The 19,157-nt window shown below is 45.6% G+C and overlaps 4 protein-coding genes across 5 annotated transcripts; 3 read left to right on the forward strand and 1 right to left on the reverse strand.

Moving 5' to 3' along the window:
* Nucleotides 1-2,307: 2,307 nt before the first annotated feature.
* On the forward strand, nt 2,308-4,538 carry LOC113128415 (sperm acrosome-associated protein 5-like). Its single transcript, XM_026303732.1, has 5 exons — nt 2,308-2,508; nt 2,642-2,911; nt 3,170-3,233; nt 4,059-4,100; nt 4,243-4,538. Exons 1-5 carry the CDS (start codon nt 2,352-2,354, stop codon nt 4,310-4,312), a joined length of 603 nt encoding a protein of 200 aa, XP_026159517.1. The 5' UTR covers nt 2,308-2,351; the 3' UTR covers nt 4,313-4,538.
* A 2,084-nt stretch (nt 4,539-6,622) lies between these two features.
* Nucleotides 6,623-8,448, forward strand: LOC113128565 (translation initiation factor IF-2-like). Of its 2 annotated transcripts, XM_026303989.2 has the most exons (7): nt 6,623-6,727; nt 6,815-7,000; nt 7,274-7,621; nt 7,710-7,773; nt 7,891-7,944; nt 8,133-8,177; nt 8,282-8,448. In XM_026303989.2, the coding sequence occupies exons 2-7, from the start codon at nt 6,841-6,843 to the stop codon at nt 8,349-8,351; spliced, it is 741 nt and encodes a 246-aa protein (XP_026159774.1). In that variant the 5' UTR covers nt 6,623-6,727; nt 6,815-6,840; the 3' UTR covers nt 8,352-8,448. The 2 variants fall into 2 exon arrangements, with proteins under 2 accessions (XP_026159774.1, XP_026159773.1); XM_026303988.2 differs by lacking the exon at nt 6,623-6,727 and having other exon boundaries at nt 6,743-7,000.
* Nucleotides 8,449-9,044: 596 nt separating this feature from the next.
* Nucleotides 9,045-9,949, reverse strand: smim28 (small integral membrane protein 28). The gene is made up of 2 exons (XM_026303087.1): nt 9,851-9,949; nt 9,045-9,467 (listed from the first exon to the last, which is right to left on the reverse strand). The coding sequence occupies exons 1-2, from the start codon at nt 9,947-9,949 to the stop codon at nt 9,045-9,047; spliced, it is 522 nt and encodes a 173-aa protein (XP_026158872.1).
* A 2,389-nt stretch (nt 9,950-12,338) lies between these two features.
* On the forward strand, nt 12,339-18,512 carry ifngr1 (interferon gamma receptor 1). Its single transcript, XM_026303943.1, has 7 exons — nt 12,339-12,545; nt 15,114-15,237; nt 15,449-15,630; nt 15,741-15,889; nt 16,405-16,570; nt 16,809-16,933; nt 17,785-18,512. Exons 1-7 carry the CDS (start codon nt 12,485-12,487, stop codon nt 18,196-18,198), a joined length of 1,221 nt encoding a protein of 406 aa, XP_026159728.1. The 5' UTR covers nt 12,339-12,484; the 3' UTR covers nt 18,199-18,512.
* The last annotated feature ends 645 nt before the right edge of the window (nt 18,513-19,157 follow it).

Here is a 19,157-nt window from a genome sequence, read left to right on the forward strand (position 1 = left end):
CCAGAGTGCCCAAGGTGCGGCCTATGCCATTCACGCTGCCCACTAAGAGGGCCATACTGTTCACGCTGCCCCCTGTCAGGCCTACGCTGCCCCCTGTCAGGCCTACGCTGCCCCCTGTCAGGCCTACGCTGCCCCGTGTCAGGCCTACACTGCCCCACTATCGGCCCATGCTTCCCCGCTACTGGCCCACACTACCCCCCATGCTTCCCCCAACCCTGTCCCCCTCCCAGGACACACCCCCCCCTATGCTGCCTCCCTCACTGCCCCCCATCTGTGACACGCTTCCCCCTGTGCTGCCTCCCATCTGGGACACACTTCCTCCCATGCCACCACCTATCCAGGACACGCTTCCCCCCATGCTGCCTCCCGTCTGGGACACGCTTCCCCCAATGCCACCACCTTTCTGGGACACGCCTCCCCCCATGTTGCCTCCTGTCTGGGACACACTTCGCACCATCCAGCCCATACCACGCACCTGTCACCACACTCGACTCCTCCGGTCTCCAAACCACGAGGAGGACTGGATGTTCTATGGACTTTTCCAGCTCAGCGGTAATCTGGTCTGCAACGGCACAGCTGATTCGGCCAACATCTGTGGGATAGACTGCAGCAGTGAGTTTCACTTTGTTTCCTATCAATGTCTCAGCTGTAAAGGGGTCCAGGACCAGACTGAACTTGGCCTTATTTGCTCAAACTTGACCAGCACAGTAGTTTTACAAATAGCTAATGTACCAACTCAACAGATGTTGGCTCATAACCTCCTGCTTCTGATTCTTCTTGTCCATGGTTTAACAACTTTGCTTCATCTTTACCAAATTGTTTCCTTTGATATAGACCTGGCTGATGACGACATAGGTGACGACATCAACTGCCTGTTGAAGATCCTGACCAGTCCTGTGTAAGTTGTTCATTTATCAGTGTGGTCACATGATGGGTCAAATGTCAACTTCATTGTGCACCAGCCTTAAGCACAGCTGCACCCAAACCCCAAAGGGTTTTGGCTCTGAAAAACAAAACTCACATCTTCTCCTCAGATTGAGGAGATGATTGTGAAAACAATCCAAATGTTAACCGCTGCACAGTGAAGCTGAGTCTTCAAAGCCAAGGAACAAGAAATAATTTTTGTTTTTGTTTTATGGGTGGAGAACGTAGAGGTTCACTGCAGCTGCTCCAGGCTGATGCTGAGTGAATTTTCTAAGCATGCAGCTCTTCTGGTTACACCAGTCAGCAGGTGTTTTGGCATGGAATATGAATAGTTGCTGTGTAGAATCAGAGGAAATGTCAAATGTGCAACAAATCCCTCCAGCTGGAACATGAACAGTGGTGTCAATCACAGCTGCAGAGGCACTTTGTCTTTAACTGATGATAAAACAAACATGACTTTAGGCTGCAGACCTGAGGGTTTAAGTTCAGTTTGCTCTGATTCCATATTTCCACAGTGGCAGTAACTCTGGGGCAGCTCACTGGGAGAAGCTCAAAACAATGTAAGTTCTCTGCATGATCTGTCGTTTTAAATTATGAATTGCCAGTAATTTAGTTATGAAGTCAGTTTACTGGCTGTGTAAGTTCGTTCTTGTTCATTTGCAGGATCGATCTCATCTTCCAGGACGAGTGCAGAGATAAAAAGTCCTCCAAGTACTTCTCTGACTGCCTGACCTGACTACATTTAGTGATCACTGGAAGAGTTGACCTTCTCTCAAATCAATGACCTATGACAATAAAGTATGTACAGAACTGCTTTGTGCATTTTTGGTTTGTGTCTTGTCATACAAAGTCAGTGTGGCAGAGCTCACCTCACGGTCTAGTTGAGATAAAATACCGGTGTCAAAAGGTTTGATAACATCTAGTATGGTTGAGTTGCCATGACTTTATCAGCAGATGAATCTGCAAGGAAGACTTGAGCCCTGTGAACTTTTGAATCACCAACAGAAGGCAGATCACCTGGTTTCACTTTTTCTTCAGTAAAATCTGACAGTTTGAATTTTCAGTCACATGGTCCATAAGCTTCAAAACATAACAGCTGACTTTTTAATGGACTTTTACTGCTACATAGTGTGATATGGGGAGAAACAGTTTTTTACATCTCATGTCCTTTCAATGGCACCAAGGCGTAACCGTTACCGTAAGTGAGAGATGTTTCCTGGTTGCTGGGTGATTTGAACCTCCCCTGCTCTGAGAGCCAAGTGTGAATGTCACAACATTCTGCACATTCAAGGTCTTACTTCTAGGAACCAAAGGAGTGGCCTGTGTCAGAACAAAGGATTTGAATTCTTTGCAGCTCTGCGGGAGCTATATATATATATATTGTTCCACTTTTGTTGTTGCAGTCAGACACAGTAGCTGGAGTCAAGATGAAGCTTCTCGTGGTGTTTCTGCTGGTGGTGCTGGGCTGCAGCCTGGCTGAAGGGCGAACTATGACGAAGTGTGACCTGAGGGCTCAATTGTTAAACGCGATGAACAAACTGCCAAACGATGAGATACCAACTGAAAATGAGTTTTTGGCCAAGGGTAAGTACTGCTGATGGACTAATTCTGTCCTCTGGGGACCATGAACATCTACAGCAAATGTAAGAGACATTAATAGAAATGTGAGTCCAGGCAGTTTTTCATTTCCATTTTCTCCTCTCTCCCTGGCCTTCAGTCGTCTGCCATGCCGAGCTGTCCTCAGGTTTTACCACCAGTGCAGTGAATCATCTGAAGCCTGGCACAGAAGACAACCACTTCATGGAGCGTCAGGACATTTTGAACAGTGGGAATCTACAGTCTGTTCAGAACCCTGAGTGGCACCCAGACCCTGCGGCTCAGGAAGGGGAGGTCTTGGTGCTCTCTGGCATTTTCCAGCTCAGCAACAACCTGGTCTGCAACAATGGCAGTAATACTTCCCCCAACATCTGTGAGACAGAGTGCACCAGTGAGTTTCACTTTGACACCTGCCTCTTGCTGCTCAGCTGGAATCAAAGACAAAATGCAGGATTGGCTTTTAAATTTGATCCCTGGACTGTTTCAGCTTTTATTTACCCCGAGCAACCAACAAGCCGACTCTACAGATGTTAGCAGCAGACAGCTGTCAGCTACAAACCAGATGTGCATGTGTAGAGTTTTCCTGCCTGTACTTCTCTGCTTTTCTTCTTGTGGGGGGAACAATTTAAACTTTACTTTTTCTTTCCAGAGCTGCAGGACGACGACATCACTGATGACATCAGCTGCCTGTTTGAGGTCTACAGCAATCCTGAGTAAGTTCCTGATTCAGGTTTTTACTCCCATTGCATCGCAGTTAATTTGACAGCTCATCCATTCATTTCTGAATCAGTTTTGACATTAGCTCCCTAGTCAGACCTATTTGAAAACACAATGCTCTGCTTTAAATAATCACTTAGCTTGGACTTTCCAGAAAATGTCTTTAAAATGATAAATATGACGTTTTCCTCACTGGGAGAACTGGAAGTTATGAATATGCAGATACTGTCCATGTTCCCAAGCAATTTATCAGCGTCTGTGCCCCGGAGGCTTCAAGTATCTGACTCGCATCTTAAACTCCGATTTAATGTGAAGACAGAGAAACTTCCTCTCCAGGAGATGAATGTGAAAACAGCCTCCAAATGTTAAACTGCACATTCATCGTACTGCAGAGTGAAGTCATCCGGCTCAGGGCAGAAGAAGAAGAAGAAGAAGAAATGGGTTTTTGTGTGAGAGGGACTGTGAGGTTCATCTCAAAAGGCACGTCAGGCTTTAAAACAAACATTTCAGGAGTGGCTGCACAAACAGGTTGAGACCGTCTGCTGCTGTGAGAGACAGACTGGTTACACCAGTCAGTAGTTTGGCAGGTGGCCTGAAATGAATAGCAGCTGTGTATAGTCGGTGAGAACAAGGCCAGAGAGCAACAAATACCTCCAGCTATATTTCCACACTGCTCATTATTTTTAATAACCGATGGTAAACGGTGTTTGCATCACTGTGCATGTGGAGGTGCATCCAACCACGTCACTTCACAGACTGAGCTAATTTGCCCCGACACTGTGATTTTATTTATCTCATATATGCTTCATGTATTTCCACAGAGAGGGCCTTGCAGCAGACGTGCTCAGGAGGAAGATCAGACAGTAAGTCCAGTCTTTTCCTCCTAAGTTGCATGTTCTGCTTTTACATGTGCTTTGCATTGATTACCTGCAGTTTGGTCATCCAATCAATACAGTCAGTTTGCCTAAACAAATACCTGTAATGTTGACTTCTGCTCATTTCTAGGATCCGGCTCATCTTCCAGGAAGAGTGCAAAAGCAAGACAGCCTCGGAGTACTTCTCTGACTGTGCATAACCTGCACCCATGTAACTCCTGGAATCACTGGGATTATTAATCTTCTCCTAAATGCAGAACCAGTGACTATGATGAAAATGAAGTGAAGGGTTTTTGTGTTTTTATGTCTGTTATTCAAAATCAACATCTGTCCTTTGACGCTTTGGTAAAAGATTCATAACGTGGCTTGATGAAGCAGTTTCCTCTGTAATACACAGATCAATAAACCTGTAAAATATTTTAAAAAGTGTTATGTTTGATTATTACTTCAGCAGCACATATTGTTTAGCTGATTAACCATCACTTCACTACACAAAGAGTCCAAGACAAATCATTGGTGCAAGTTCTCCAGTGGTGTTTTTTGTTTTGAATCTCACTTCTGATTTTAAAAAAATCGTGTAAAATGATCTTGTACACAGATAAAACAATAAAAGATCATAAACAAAACTGTGAAATGCAGTCACTGGTTTTGAATATGCTGCTGTTCACTGCCACAAACTGAGACATGCTGATGGTGCTGATGAGAAAACAAGGCCAAATACAGAGACTGTAAATGCTCACAGGCAGCCTGGACTGTAGTGGACCAGGGGGAGATGCTAAATCTGAGCATCTTCTGCTTTAGACAATCTGGCCTGTGGTTGTGTTATAGGTGTAAACTGCCACATCATGCTGATGGTTGTAACTTTAGAACTAACAGATCAACGATTTGTTAATAAGATAACCTGATAGGAAAGGTTCCCATAAAACTTTAATGGACCCGTCACTGTTGCCAGTGGAGACACTTTTTGATGTTGTAGTTCTGACACTCATCACTAGAGGGCATCCTTTGCCACTGTGTTACTGTAATCTACAAGGGCTCATGCAATCTCAGAAATCCAAACAAGAATGCAGCTGCACTGGTATGTCCTGTCTTGCACTGGTGTCACCTCTGATTGAGGTGAGTAGATAATGATCCTACAGACCTTTTGTGATCATCTGAGTTAAATGGCTGAAGAGAGGGGCCCCAGGGGTTCCTGTACCTGAGGAGCAAAGTCAGCAGAAGAGATAAACATAAACATCAAACATTTTTAAAACATGGAAATGCATTTCTGTGTTCTGATGAATCTGACATTTTGGTGCTGTGTCGTCTTGCCTGGATTAAGGAAACCCCTCTTGGAGGGGATCCTGCCCAGTGTCTGCTAGTTAGACCTTCACCACTGGGCTCGGTTGGGTACAGCCCAAAAAAATTGACATGGAGCTGCCTCCCTGGTCCAAGAACCAGGAGTCCTGCAGCAGATGGTATGACCCCAACAGAGTCCAGATCTCAGCAGTGTGACATCAGTCTGGGATCACATGGGAACAGCCTGAATCTACAGAACTGCAGCAGCTGGATGGATGGATAATGGATGGATGGATGGATGGATGGATGGATGGATAATAGATGGATGGATGGATGGATAATAGATGGATGGATGGATGGATGGATAATAGATGGATGGATGGATGGATGGATGGATGGATGGATGGATGGATAATGGATGGATGGATGGATGGATGGATAATAGATGGATGGATGGATGGATGGATAATGGATGGATGGATGGATAATAGATGGATGGATGGATGGATGGATGGATGGATGGATGGATAATAGATGGATGGATGGATGGATGGATGGATGGATGGATAATAGATGGATGGATGGATGGATGGATGGATGGATGGATGGATGGATAATGGATGGATGGATGGATGGATGGATGGATGGATGGATGGATGGATAATAGATGGATGGGTGGATGGGTGGATGGATGGATGGATGGATGGATGGATAATGGATGGATGGATGGGTGGATGGATGGATGGATGGATGGATGGATGGATAATAGATGGATGATGGATGATGGATAATAGATGGATGGATGGATGGATAATGGATGGATGGATGGATAATAGATGGATGGATGGATGATGGATAATAGATGGATGGACGGATGGGTGGATGGATGGATGGACAGATAATAGATGGATAATAGGTGGATTGATAGTAATAAGTTTCATGAGACCTTCCCTTCTCTCACTTTCTGTAAAATAAAATCTGTCAGCCTGGACCATGGGGGGTCTAAATAAAACACCTTTGGTTTTAACCAGGACATTTGACTGAAACTAAAATCATGTTTCAGCTGCTCTGTTCTTGTTGCACGTGTACTGCTCCCGTGTTTTTTTGCTGACGTAAGATGACAATATCTTTTCCTGTACCCGGTTCTAGTCCCATGACTTTGTTTTCAACACGATGGGGGCGTAACCTGTAGATTTGTAAAGATGTTTCTTTTCCCCCTTTACGTCTTCGAACCCATACAAAACCAGAAACCAGAAAAACCAGAAAGCATCAGATGTCTCAGAACACTGTGTATTTCCAGATCCTTGTTCCAGGGACCAAGGGAGTGGCCTTTCATTGTAGGTGAACAATAAACGTACAATGTGCCTGGTTTGTTATCAGCGGCTCTGCAGACAGTATATATATCATGTCACACATGCTTCCAGAGTCAGACACGACAACTAGAGTCAAGATGAAGCTTCTCGTGGCGTTTCTGCTGGCGGTGCTGGGCTGCAGCCTGTCTGAAGGGCGAATCGTGACAAAGTGTGAGCTGAGGGACCAGCTGGTGAGGGAGACTGCGAACCTGACGGACAGTCAGAAAGTACTGACTGGAAGTAACTTCGTCGCCAAGGGTAACCACCGTTTCACCTACTCAAACGACTTCAACTTGTTTTTTTAGTTACTCAGTCAAAGAGCAGCTAAAGAGGTGGTGGAGGTACGAATAAGAACACACGTCTTTAATACACAGCGGGGCTTTTTTTCTTTCACCTAATCTGGTCTAAATGGTAAAAACTAATCCAGTTTCTCATGAACCCCTTTACTGTCCAGATGTGTGTGGATCAAAAAGTTTTCTATTTGCAGATCAGTTTGTCACGTTGTCTTTATCTTTTCTGTCCGGCCTTCAGCTGTCTGTCACGCTGAGCTGTCGTCAGGTTTTAACACCGCTGTGGTGAACGAGGTGAACCTTGAGAAGAGAGGCGATGACAGCAAGGAGCAGAAAGACTCTTCTAAACCAAGAAGGCAGCGGAGCCCCAAGGGGCCTGAGCCACCCAAACGGCCCGAGCCACCCAAACGGCCCGAGCCACCCAAACGGCCCGAGCCACCCAAACGGCCCGAGCCACCCAAACAGCCTGCACCAGCCCCTCCTCAGCCGAACAACACCTGGAAGCTCTACGGCCTGTTCCAGCTCGGAGACAAAGTGGCCTGCAACGGCACGAGTCCTTCAGCCAACATCTGTGGGACCAGCTGCAGCGGTGAGTTTCAGTTTGTGTTTTTTTCCATCTGGATGTCACAGCTGTCTAACGTTTCTTTCCACAAACTGTCGGTTTGTTTTCTGTCCAGACCTTCTGAACGACGACGTCACTGACGACATCAACTGTCTGCTGAAGATCGTCACTAATCCTCCGTGAGTTCTCTTGTGCGGTCGCACAGTTCAAACATCACACACGCTCTCTTAGGTTGGCTTTATTGTACAGTGACCTCAGTGAAAATTGCAACTGATTGGACTTTTTGATTCATTCAGACCGACAAAAGGCCGTGAGAGTTCAGAGTCGAGCGAGGAGAGTGGAGAACAAAGGTAGGACATGCAACAAAGGGCTCCACAAACCTCCCACAGCTGCTGGGACTCTTTGTGTTGTGCCTTTAATATTTGATGGTAAACACCATCCAGCTTGTGTCCTGTGATGCAGCAGACATCAGGGATTAAATCTACAGAGAGAGTTTCTTTGTCCTGATATGTCATATATTTTCCCTATATTTCCACAGAGGACGTGGGTCTGGACAGGCCCACTCGGACAAGCTGAAAACAATGTGAGTTATATCTTTATCTGTTCATTTTCACGTTCTGCTTTTAATAAATGACCTGAAATCACTACAGTTCATTTACTGAACATTTGCCGACTGTTGATCTGCAGGCTGGGGCTGATCTTTCAGAACGAGTGCAAGGACAAGCAGGACGCCAGCTACTTCGCTGATTGCCCATAATCCTTAATACATCTAGTCCCGTAGTTATCACTGGAATTACTGACTTCCTGTCAAATGTCCAGTGACCTGTAATATCAATAAAGTGAAGCATCATACACTCGTTGTGTTTTTTTGTGTCTGAATAAAGAAATTTCCCACAATGCACAGGTCAATAAACCCGAGTCATATTTTGAAAAGAGATGTTATGAAGGGAGTGTGGAAACATTCTTGGTGTGCTGACAGAACTGACTTTACCAGCGTTAACTTTAAATCCTCCGTCTGTCTTAGAAAGTAGCTGCAACACTGTCCCTGCACTAACCCACAACGTTTACAGCCACGTCAGGAGAACACGATGCAGAGGTGGAGAAGAAAAACCTTTTTATCTAAAGGTTAAAAATGTGCATTGATTTATCTAAACCATCAGAAAACACTTTATTACCTTCATCACCGACACCAACAGACATGAGCATCAATTATGTCATTTGAAAGAGAATTGAAAGTCACTGTACATGATGCAGCATATTACTGTTGTTGTTCTGCCGTGTCACCACTAGAGGTCCCACTTTAGTCGTGTGTTACTGTATTTAGTGAAGTGCAGGTGTGTGATCTCACACACTCTCAACATTATTCACTGGTCCCTGCATGTATCCATGTGTGTGTGTGTGTGTCTATAGAGTATTTACAGACGACAGATATTGGAGCTCTAATGTCTTCTCACACTTTTCCACTGTTTGACCAGAGCTCTGGACACAGTCTGGCCTCCAGGTCTTCTATCTTTATCGACTCTACGTCCCTGGAGCTGGAGACGCTGGCGGCCCGGGTGATCTTGGTGAGCGTTTCTTCATAGGGTGGAGGCAGGTAGACCATGACGAAGACTCCGTCTGATCCGTCGGAACTGGTGCTGGTGTGGCGCTCAGCGTTCCTGGTCAGGGAGGACAGGAACTCTGAGCTGCTCTCGGCGTCCTGCAGGTCCAGAGCGATGATGTTGGCCAGGCTCAGCTTACTGCGAGAGCACCGGCGGTACACCAGGCCGACCAGGAGAGCCAGCAGGAGGACTGAGACAAGCGGGAGGACCACGTGGAGCACCGGCTCAGACTGCCTGTCCTCCGCCAGATCCAGCTCGTTCCATTTGTGGCCCTGGAGATCAACGAGGAAGAAAAGAAAAGTTTCTGTCATGATTCTGCTCAGGTCCACTTTTGGATGCCAGAACATTGTGTGACCTCCTTGTGAGCACAGACAAGATGATTTAAAACATATGTAGGTGCACTGGAGCCTAAGAGGGAACTGGGTTTGATTCCCATTTGTTCCCTTTCAGCACATCTGGAAACAGAAGAGTTGACTCACCTGCGTGGAAAGAAAATCCTCAAAACAAAGTTTTTTTGTCATGTGATTAGATTTGTAGTTTTTGAGCCAAACTTATAGTAAAAACTCACTCGAATAAAGTATAAGTATGAAGTATTTGTGCCAAATACTTCAGTTCCTGTTGTCGCTGTGTGTACATGTGTGTGATTTCTACACACCTGCTTCTCCTGTGTCGCAGGTGAACCTGTCACCCAGTCGTACGACCCCCTGCCTGCTGGTCCGAACCTCATCCAGCTGCTCTCCAGTAGCGCCCGCATGATGCTGAGGTGCGGGTGGTGCTGTCAGGGTGGACGGGGAGACGTGTGTTTGTAGAGTGATCCACTAAAGCGTCCAGTTGTCTGTCCTGTGGTTTCAGGAGTAAACAGCAGAGAGCTGGAGGATGGTTGTTGGTCCGGGTGGGGGCCAGGGATGAGGGTTGGTGCAATTTGGGGGGGGTGGGTTAAAGGATAAGCAGCTGCTCACATGCTCACACATGCAGCAGCACAGCAGGATTCAGGCCAGTGAAGGGATTTAGAGCCGTGCAGCTGCCCTACATCAGGGAGAGTGAGGGAGGGAGGTTCTGGGGACCAGTCTTGTCGTGGGGGCTACAAGTCCCCGTAATGTCCATCATCCAATTTAGGGTGAGGATTTGATTTAGGTGAGGAGCGGTCAGGGTTAGACCCCAGGACATGAACACAACTATGTCTGTGTGTCTATCCCTGTGAGGACCAGTGGCTCCTCTCACCTCACTTGAGGGTTCAGGTTGGAACCAGGTTTAGGCTGGGGTCAGGGTTTAGACCCAGTGAGTCAGTGACTGATTCTGGACCCAGTTTGCGTACTGGTGAAGCTGTGTGGCTTCTCTTCAGATTACAGCTCGGACACGTGGCGCTGACTGGAGGGTAAAATAACAGCTGCTGCATCTGTTCCAGAGTCCGGGTCCTCAATAGCCTCAAAGAGAAAATCCTTAGAGAGAACAACGATTCGCTCGTCCTCACATCTACAGTCACGCTCTGATTTTTCTTTTTTTTGCTTCATCTTCTGAGCCACCTGAGACCAGAAGGAGGGTCCTGGTGGATTCTAGGCAAAAACCACAAAGAGCTCCCTGTCTGGGACTGAGGCTCCTGGTGGTACCTGCAGACACACAACCTAGGGGCCTGAAATAGCACCAGCATTTCCCCTGATCCTGAGGCGTCACTGATAAATGTAATTAAACCATTTTAAAACTGTAAAAACTGATGTTTTTCTTGGGCCTCAAACACAACACCGACATGTGATCACTCTATAAATTATATTTCAATGAGCTTGACCTGTACTAGCTGAGTACATCACACTTAAGGCTGTGAGTATTTGCTCCAGCTGTGCAGAAGGGTAGCTGTAACAGCTGGATCTCGGTCAGCACAGTGGGATTACTCAGCAGTGACGTAACAGGTCTGACTCTACCCATGATCCTCCTCTCCACCTCTGTGTGCTCGGACCCGGCCCTCGTATTTCTGCACACTCAGCTCGCCACGTGAGGAGTAATTACAGCCGCGGTCCACGGCCGGGGCCTCTAATCCTGCAGGGACAAATCCCTCCGAGTACCGGGCCTCCTGCTGGGTCGACTCCAGACAGATGTTGAAGCTGACAGCTGGACTGTGGACATGTGAGTGTGAGATCAGCACCAGTGTCAGTCTCATCACGAGCAACATCTGGACCTCTGGACGTTTTGTTTGATTAACAGGCCGAGAGTGAGGAAGTACATCTACAAATAAAGTACTGACAGCCTTTACTGCAGTAACAGTACAAATACCACAGAGTAAAAATCCTCCTGCATTGCAAAAGTTACTGCAGTAAAAGTCCAAAAGTATCATCATCCAAATGCACTGGAAATACTTCTAATTTGAAGTACTTTATATACCGCTGGGTAGCTGACGTTAACTACCTTATGTACTTCCAATTTGAAGTACTTTATATACCGCTGGGTAGCTGACGTTAACTACCTTATGTACTTCCAATTTGAAGTACTTTATATACTGCTGGGTACCTTATATACTTCTAGATTGTATTTTGTTAGGAACTAAAGTTATCAGATAAATGTAGAACAGGAGAAAGTACTTGAATAAATATATTTTATGACCTGTAGGTGGCAAAATACAACCAGTTTACCTGATGAGCTAAATGCACATGGGCAAAATACATATAAAAACGGAAATGAAAACATTTTACCTTCACAATAAAAGCTTCTTTTCATTTGTAAAATAGCGATATATTTGACAGTTCTGTACAAAAGACTCATCAAAAACACCTTCATGAGTTTAATGTGGGCCTGTTTATTACAAAGTGATAACATGTATGTCAATTATGTGTGTAACCGTTTTGAAATAGCGTCCATGTAATAAATGATTTGCTGTTTTTATAGTTAAATTATTGTTTTTTGTGAGTCCGGGATTATTTTTAAATACATGTATATTTTTGATTAGACTACATTTGAATACATTTATTTACTTACTCAAACTTTTGTTTGAAGAAGTTTCCTCCTACACTTATTCATTTATTCTCCCTCTCTCCAAACCTTTACTTTGAAAGACACGTGATGACGTCGTCCAGGTGTGTTTTTAGATGCCCAGGTGAATTTGATTGGCCGGTTTCTGCTCTTCCCGCACACCACGCACGTTGACCTGAGTAATCGCCGGCTCTCGGTGGAAATGTGTTAGAAATGATCGGGGCAGAATTTTTACACGTTGTGGCGCAAAGTCCGAGTTTCCTCTGAGTTTTTGTGTTTTTAGACTTTATAGTTTTCAGAAAAAGCCTCGTTGGCACCAAAGGCCTGAACCATGCAGCCGGGCGGTGCGATCTCGGTCCTGCTCCTGATCGGCGGAGTTTCCGCTGTTATTGGTGAGTGGATAAAAATGTAATGTCTAAAAGTTTATTGTGCTTTAATGCATAACATTGTACATGTGGGCAGCGTAATTAACTCACTGTACTTCATACAGTTCTGAGGTGTTAGTAGTATTAGTATTAGGTATCGGGGCCAAACCTTGTACTTTGTACTGCAGTACATTTATCTGACAACTGTAGTTCCTTATCACAATCAGATAAATCAAACAAAAATACTCAGCACAAATACCTCAATGTATAAATACTCAGTTATAAGAAAAAGTACTGAAGTCACACTGGAGAAGTATTTTCGTTACTATTTCAAAATGGTACTTTAATGTGATAAAGTCAAGTACGATGAGAAAAACTTAAATATCTAATCTATCTATTATATTATATTATATTGTCAGTGTTGTAGTTTGGGTAGATAGTAGTATATATAGTACTGAATCATGTAATATGAGGATTTCTTCAAAGCAAAAGGAAACTGGAGCTGTGTGAGATAAATATAGTGGAGGGAACCTTATAATATTTACTGTGAAATGTTTAAGTATATAAACATAGGCCTAATATTGAAATACTTAAACACAGAACTAAATGTACTTTATTATTTCTAATTACTGCTGCAGTCTGGTAACACAGTATTTGTTGAAATACAATATGATCTTCAAAAACAAAACACTGAATTTCATCTCCAACCACTGATGTTTTGTTGTGGAACGTTCAGGCCTCAGCCTGTTGGTGTTTTTGTAAACAGTGAACCACCAGGTTGACTGATCCTGGCAGACAGTAACAACAACAAACACAAGGATCAGCTCTCGACAAAACTCCCCCCAAAATAAAAGCGCACAGCCTAAAAACAGACCATGTACAGTGTAACTGCACATTCCTGAGAGTCAGGTGGATCATCTGAGAAAGGTGCGTGAAGGTGTGTCAGTGATTGCTGGTTATAAACCTGTTCAAGGTCCAGGCTGCGTCTATAAACTTTATCATCAGTAGCTGGACAGTATTTTATTTATTGTTTTAAACACATAAAAAACTCTAAGACTTTCATTTCCTCTTCCTCCCATCAGTTTCTGGACATTTCAGCCATGTGGCCACACTTGAGCAGATGTTACCACATGTTGGAAACTTTTTAAAACGTATTTTAACAGCATTTGTTCCAACTCGTCTGCAGACGTGAGCCTCCTCGTTTTGCTTCTTGTTTTTAATGACACATCCTGAAACTGAGGAGTTTGTTAATCCGGATCATTACCAAGGTTTTTAGGGCATGAAAGCGTCGGCGTTTTCACGCTCCGTTGTAAAGGGGGGGGGTGATAGAAGCTGATGAGTAACATGATACTGGCACATATGAATGAACTACAAATGGTGACACCTGCTCATGTGGTGGATTTCGGTGAAAACCATGTTATTTACCGTAGATTCACCTGATCGCCCAAACGCCTTTAACTGTGCAGTGTGTGGATTTACTCTTAGGTCTTCAGGTCTTCAGGTCTTTAGGTCTGTTTCCCCATTAGTTCAATGTTGTTGATGCTGTCTATACTGTCTGTGATTGACAACTGGTGAGTGAGCAGATATTAGCAGATGAGTGACGTGTGTCTCTGGAGAAGATCAGTACATCTGACAAACAGGTCAGACAGTGGCTGAACAACAATGAGAGGCAGAGTCTGGAGGAATGCTGAAGAGCAGGGATTGTTCCGTACCACCTTTAACAGGTGTGTTAGTGGAAACTATGACCTGCTGGCTATTGTCAGACTGTTATAGTCCCTTAGGGGATTAACGCTCAGTATGTCGACATCTTAATTTGTGTCTTTTATTACAAACAGGGTTCAGTGCACGGCTGCATGTCACAGTATGGGGCTTTATCCACATTCATCCATCAGGGCCAGTGTAGACCAGTGTAGACCACTGTCCCCAGTACAGACCCACTTTAACTACATCACAGCACTTGTCACTCTGTGCACAGATGACTGATGAATACCAAACCAGAATATATTGAGCTTGGTTGGACATTAACATGTTGATAAAACAATAAGTGTAGAGTCAGAAAGGCTGCACAGATTTCTGGGTGTGGAAACAGAGCCCCAGCTGCTGCTGGGTCTGGGCCTGTGCAGAGCAGTAGCAACATCTGGACAGGTCGCACAGCAGCAGAACACCTATTGGCTTGTGTCTGTGTCAGAATCCACTTAAGTTCATATTGTGCTTGTTTATTTTAAAGTTGTATTTTATGAAATTTCTAAGTTTCTGAAAGTTTCTATCAATAATCCTTCATATTATTAAATCATCTCATTCCTAATCTGATACCTCAGTACATCCGTGCTCGGAGGCTAATTGCAGCTTTCACTCCTTCAGCACTGACATCAGTGTGCTGAGCTGTCAGACATGAATTCCACTAACTGTGTATTTAAGGTGGAGAAGTCCAGACCAGGATGTGTGGTTTCATTAGCGGTTAGGTTTACGTTTCGGATCAGGTGCAGACCAACTCGCTGCTTTTTCCTCGCAGGTCACAACATCCCATGTGACTGTCGTCCATGTGAGCACACAGGCTTTGTGTGTATTCACGGCTCTTTCTTCTTCTTCTCTTAGCTGCAGTTCCACCTCCAGAAAAAGTCGACGTGACCTGCCAAAATCTCAAAACCACAGTGAGCTGGGATTACAGCGAAGACCAACCACAAACCAGCTTCACCGTAGCTCTCGGAGGGTCTGGAAGGTAAAAACTACTTTATGTTAAAATCAGTAAACACCTGTTTCTGCTTTAGTTGGACTGATTGGTGGAGTCTGCAGAAACGCTGCTGATTTGAGTGGAAATGTATTGACAGAAATAAACTAGTAATAATATCAGCAGCAGAAGAAGAAATTGTTTTGGTTAATGTCTAAATTCACAGAGGACTGACCTGCTGTTGTCTTGCTTTAATTTGAAGGCATTTTGAGACCAACACCACAGATCACCAGTATGATCTGAGTCACTTCATCTGGGGGTCTGAGCAGCAGTACATGGACCTCCACTATGTCACGGTCACAGCCATACAGGGAGGAAACCGGTCTGAGCCCGTGGAATCTAAAACCTTCTCCTTCAACACTTTAAAGACAGTCAATGTGAAGTGTAAGTGACATGAGGAGGTCAAACATACTCACACTCTGCTAAATCAAACAGAACGTCTATTAATACAGATGTTTGTTTGCCAGAGGTTAAACTGTGATTTGTCTTCACAGGTGAGTTAGATTTCCCTCCTGCGAATCTCACTGTTCAAGAGTCGGTGGCCACAGTGACTTTCCAGAATCCGTTGCACGTCTACAAAGAACTGAAGGAGGCTGTGAGGGACGACTCTGCCTCCATAAAGTTCAGAGTTTCTCCAGGTGGTGTAAGTGTCACAGGTTTCAAAGACTTTGGTTCAAACTGCTGGTGTTGTCCACATGCACACTGCCTGTGCTATGCTGGGCCCTAAGAAAGAATCCAAAATCAGCATTAAATCCAACTGATTCATATTGTGTAGCCCTCCTCATATCACCAAACCAGCTCTGAGCCTCCACAGACCTCTGCAGGTCCCTCTGGGGTCCTTTAAGTCCTGAGGCTGTGAGGTGGGGGCTCCATGGATCAGACATGTTTTCCTTGCATCTCTTGATGTGACTGCACCTGGTTGTCCACGTGGTTCATCAGACCAGGTCTGCTCCATAGTCTAGTTCTGAGGCTCATGTGTCCATTGTAGGAGCTTTCAGTGGTGGACTGGGCTCAGCATGGACACAGGTTTAATGTTGGGGCTGATCAAAACAACCTTGAATGCCAAACACAACTGCAGGCTCATGTGTTTTCTACATCACCAGCTGTTTATTATGATAATATATCAATTCATTAATAATTCTGTGTTCTGACCTTCAGGAATCCGACCAAACCTGCAGTCTGACACAGAAAGTCTGTAGATATGACGTCCAGCTCCCCGAGGATGGAGGGATGTGTGTCAAACTGGAAGGACGGTTGTGTAACAACAATTGTTTGAGTTGGGTGGTTTTCAAAGAGACAAAAATCTGTCCCAGTGACTCAACTGGTAAGTCTGGAAACCACCAAAACATGTTGATTTAAAGAAGCAACGTGTGTGTGTGTGTGTGTGTGTGTGTGTGTGTGTGTGTGTGTGTGTGTTGAGGACAAAACCCAGAGTAACAGTAAGAATGAGCTTTATTCATTACCAGGCTAAAAAAAAAAAACAAAATAAAAATATTTGTGCTTCAACATTTTGGATTCATCTAAAATATTTCAAAATGTTTCCTGTTTTCTGTTTGTTCCAGAGATCCATGTGATAACACTGGCGCTGTTGCTGTGCGTCTTTGTCCTCGCGATCGTTGTGGTGTCCATACTCATCTGTAAAGTGAAGGCCTGGACCATGAAGATACCCGTCCTACCGGACTCTCTGGTAAGGCACCGGATCAGCACAAACAAAACACTGATGTTTACACTGTGACCAGGGACAGGTGAAGTCCATAGCACTGGTTATCTGGTTCCTCTGGCACCTGTCAGCACTGGGTTTCACTGCTTTTCCATATGTTTCTCACTGAATGGCAGACAGAGGTGAGGGCTCAGACAGAGGTGGGGGCTCAGACAGAGGTGGGGGCTCAGACAGATGTGGGGGCTCAGACAGATGTGGGGGCTCAGACAGAGGTGAGGGCTCAGACAGATGTGGGGGCTCAGACAGAGGTGGGGGCTCAGACAGATGTGGGGGCTCAGACAGATGTGGGGGCTCAGACAGATGTGGGGGCTCAGACAGAGGTGAGGGCTCAGACAGATGTGGGGGCTCAGACAGAGGTGGGGGCTCAGACAGATGTGGGGGCTCAGACAGAGGTGAGGGCTCAGACAGATGTGGGGGCTCAGACAGAGGTGAGGGCTCAGACAGATGTGTGAGCTCAGACAGAGGTGGGCTCAGACAGAGGTGGGGGCTCAGACAGATGTGGGCTCAGACAGAGGTGAGGGCTCAGACAGAGGTGGGGGCTCAGACAGAGGTGGGGGCTCAGACAGAGGTGGGCTCAGACAGAGGTGGGGGCTCAGACAGAGGTGAGGGCTCAGACAGAGGTGGGCTCAGACAGAGGTGGGGGCTCAGACAGATGTGGGCTCTTCCTGACAGTAGGCCTGTGGAAGACGCACAGTGACTGCAGGGCGACACCAGCACCAACCACCTGCTGCACCGACTCCAGTGGTCACAGCATCAGGCTGCTGGTCGTAACATGAAGCTGATCGATGTTTTTAATCTTCATCTGTCTCTGTCTTCAGGTGCTGAAGGACTCTGACCTGCTGAACCCCAGACAGCACTTGAAGTATAATCCTGTGCCCAACCCCCCGATCAGTCCTGTTACAGTGACTCTGCTGGACCCCCACTGGACCTCTTCAGTTGGCTCAGAGGACGACTGCCCTACCCAACACCCCCAGGGCAGCAGCGCCAGCTCGGACCTCGCGGCCTCATATTCTGGACCGTTCTACATGGAAAGACGACTTTCAGGGGGCAGCAACCAGGAGCTGGAGGCTTCAGGAAGATGCAGGATAGACGACTCCTCTGTCGACTCGATGCAAACGGAGAGTGTTTCGATGGAGGAGGAGGAGGAGGAGGAAAGACCACCCTATGAACCCCGCGTTCAGCAGATAGACATGGGCGATGGAGACATGGTCGACTGTTACAGCAGGAGATGATGTAAACTATCAGGTTATGAGAGTTTTAACTACAGACGTTTAACTACAGACTGAACCAGTAGCTTCAGGGAGTTGGTGCCTTTTCCAAGAGACATGGGAGTGATGGTGTTAACCATTTCCCCCCCACAGCCCTCAAACCTCAGGAACCGTTCAGCCCTCGACACAACAGGGACCTCAGTCTACCTAAAAAATCAACACGTTCTACGGGCGTCATATTTTTACCTCGTAGCTAAAGAGGCTTCAGCCTGAACCCTGTTTTACAGTTTAGTGAACAGGGGGAGCAACATTCCTGAGCACGACTTGTGATTGACATGAAAGCCGTCCTTTTAGTGTGGTGTTGTTTTAAAAGAAGATACGGCACGCTGCACTTTGGCTCTGTCGTCTCGGGGAAATAACCCTGGTGATATTCCAGTCAGCTGTCAGCTGTTTCAGGAAACAGTGTCTGTCACGATGACACCACCTTCAGTTGAGCTCAGCTCCTGTGGCATTTGATCAGATTATTGTCAGCGAGCAGCTACTTCATAAAACAGGCTCTGAAAGAACCAGCCTGCAGCTGTTCGTTCTCAGTTCTGGTTGGTTCTGTGTGCAGCTGCTATGAAGGAAAGTGCTCCATGTCACGCTTTAAGAGCTTCGCTATCATTTGTTTAAACAAAGGAGCAGTTCACCCAGGTGGCACAAAGACATGATCTTACCTGGTGATATCAGATCGTAGAACTCTTTGGCTTCACGTGTTTCCCGAGTTTTTTTTGGTTGGTCATGGTTTTTTAAGAAATAACGCTCCACATATAATAATCTAAAGGGGAGACTGGCAGCTGTTTGCACACAAACTGTTTCTGCAGTAGAAAGTGGTTCCAGTGTGGCTCAATCAGACATGGAGACTTATTTCTGCAGAGAAATGTTGCTGTTTTTATCTTTATTTTATTTTTAGTGGGCTGGCAGCAAAGGTCTGATGTGGCCAA

Source organism: Mastacembelus armatus, chromosome 1, assembly GCF_900324485.2.
Source record: "Mastacembelus armatus chromosome 1, fMasArm1.2, whole genome shotgun sequence".
In the NCBI taxonomy this organism is placed as follows: Eukaryota; Metazoa; Chordata; class Actinopteri; order Synbranchiformes; family Mastacembelidae; genus Mastacembelus; species Mastacembelus armatus.

Bases quoted from the DNA above. Each gene is read 5' to 3' on its own strand.
- LOC113128565 (XM_026303988.2), top strand. From the start codon at position 6,796: ATGTCACACATGCTTCCAGAGTCAGACACGACAACTAGAGTCAAGATG. The intron at 7,774-7,890 runs GTGAGTTCTCTT...TGATTCATTCAG, and splicing joins AAGATCGTCACTAATCCTCC to ACCGACAAAAGGCCGTGAGA. The intron at 7,945-8,132 runs GTAGGACATGCA...ATATTTCCACAG, and splicing joins GAGGAGAGTGGAGAACAAAG to AGGACGTGGGTCTGGACAGG.
- ifngr1 (XM_026303943.1), top strand. From the start codon at position 12,485: ATGCAGCCGGGCGGTGCGATCTCGGTCCTGCTCCTGATCGGCGGAGTT. The intron at 15,238-15,448 runs GTAAAAACTACT...TTTAATTTGAAG, and splicing joins GCTCTCGGAGGGTCTGGAAG to GCATTTTGAGACCAACACCA. The intron at 16,934-17,784 runs GTAAGGCACCGG...CTCTGTCTTCAG, and splicing joins CCGTCCTACCGGACTCTCTG to GTGCTGAAGGACTCTGACCT.
- smim28 (XM_026303087.1), bottom strand. From the start codon at position 9,949: ATGCGGGCGCTACTGGAGAGCAGCTGGATGAGGTTCGGACCAGCAGGC. The intron at 9,468-9,850 runs GTGTGTAGAAAT...GTTGATCTCCAG, and splicing joins CTGCGACACAGGAGAAGCAG to GGCCACAAATGGAACGAGCT.
- LOC113128415 (XM_026303732.1), top strand. From the start codon at position 2,352: ATGAAGCTTCTCGTGGTGTTTCTGCTGGTGGTGCTGGGCTGCAGCCTG. The intron at 2,509-2,641 runs GTAAGTACTGCT...CCTGGCCTTCAG, and splicing joins AAATGAGTTTTTGGCCAAGG to TCGTCTGCCATGCCGAGCTG. The intron at 3,234-4,058 runs GTAAGTTCCTGA...GTATTTCCACAG, and splicing joins GAGGTCTACAGCAATCCTGA to AGAGGGCCTTGCAGCAGACG.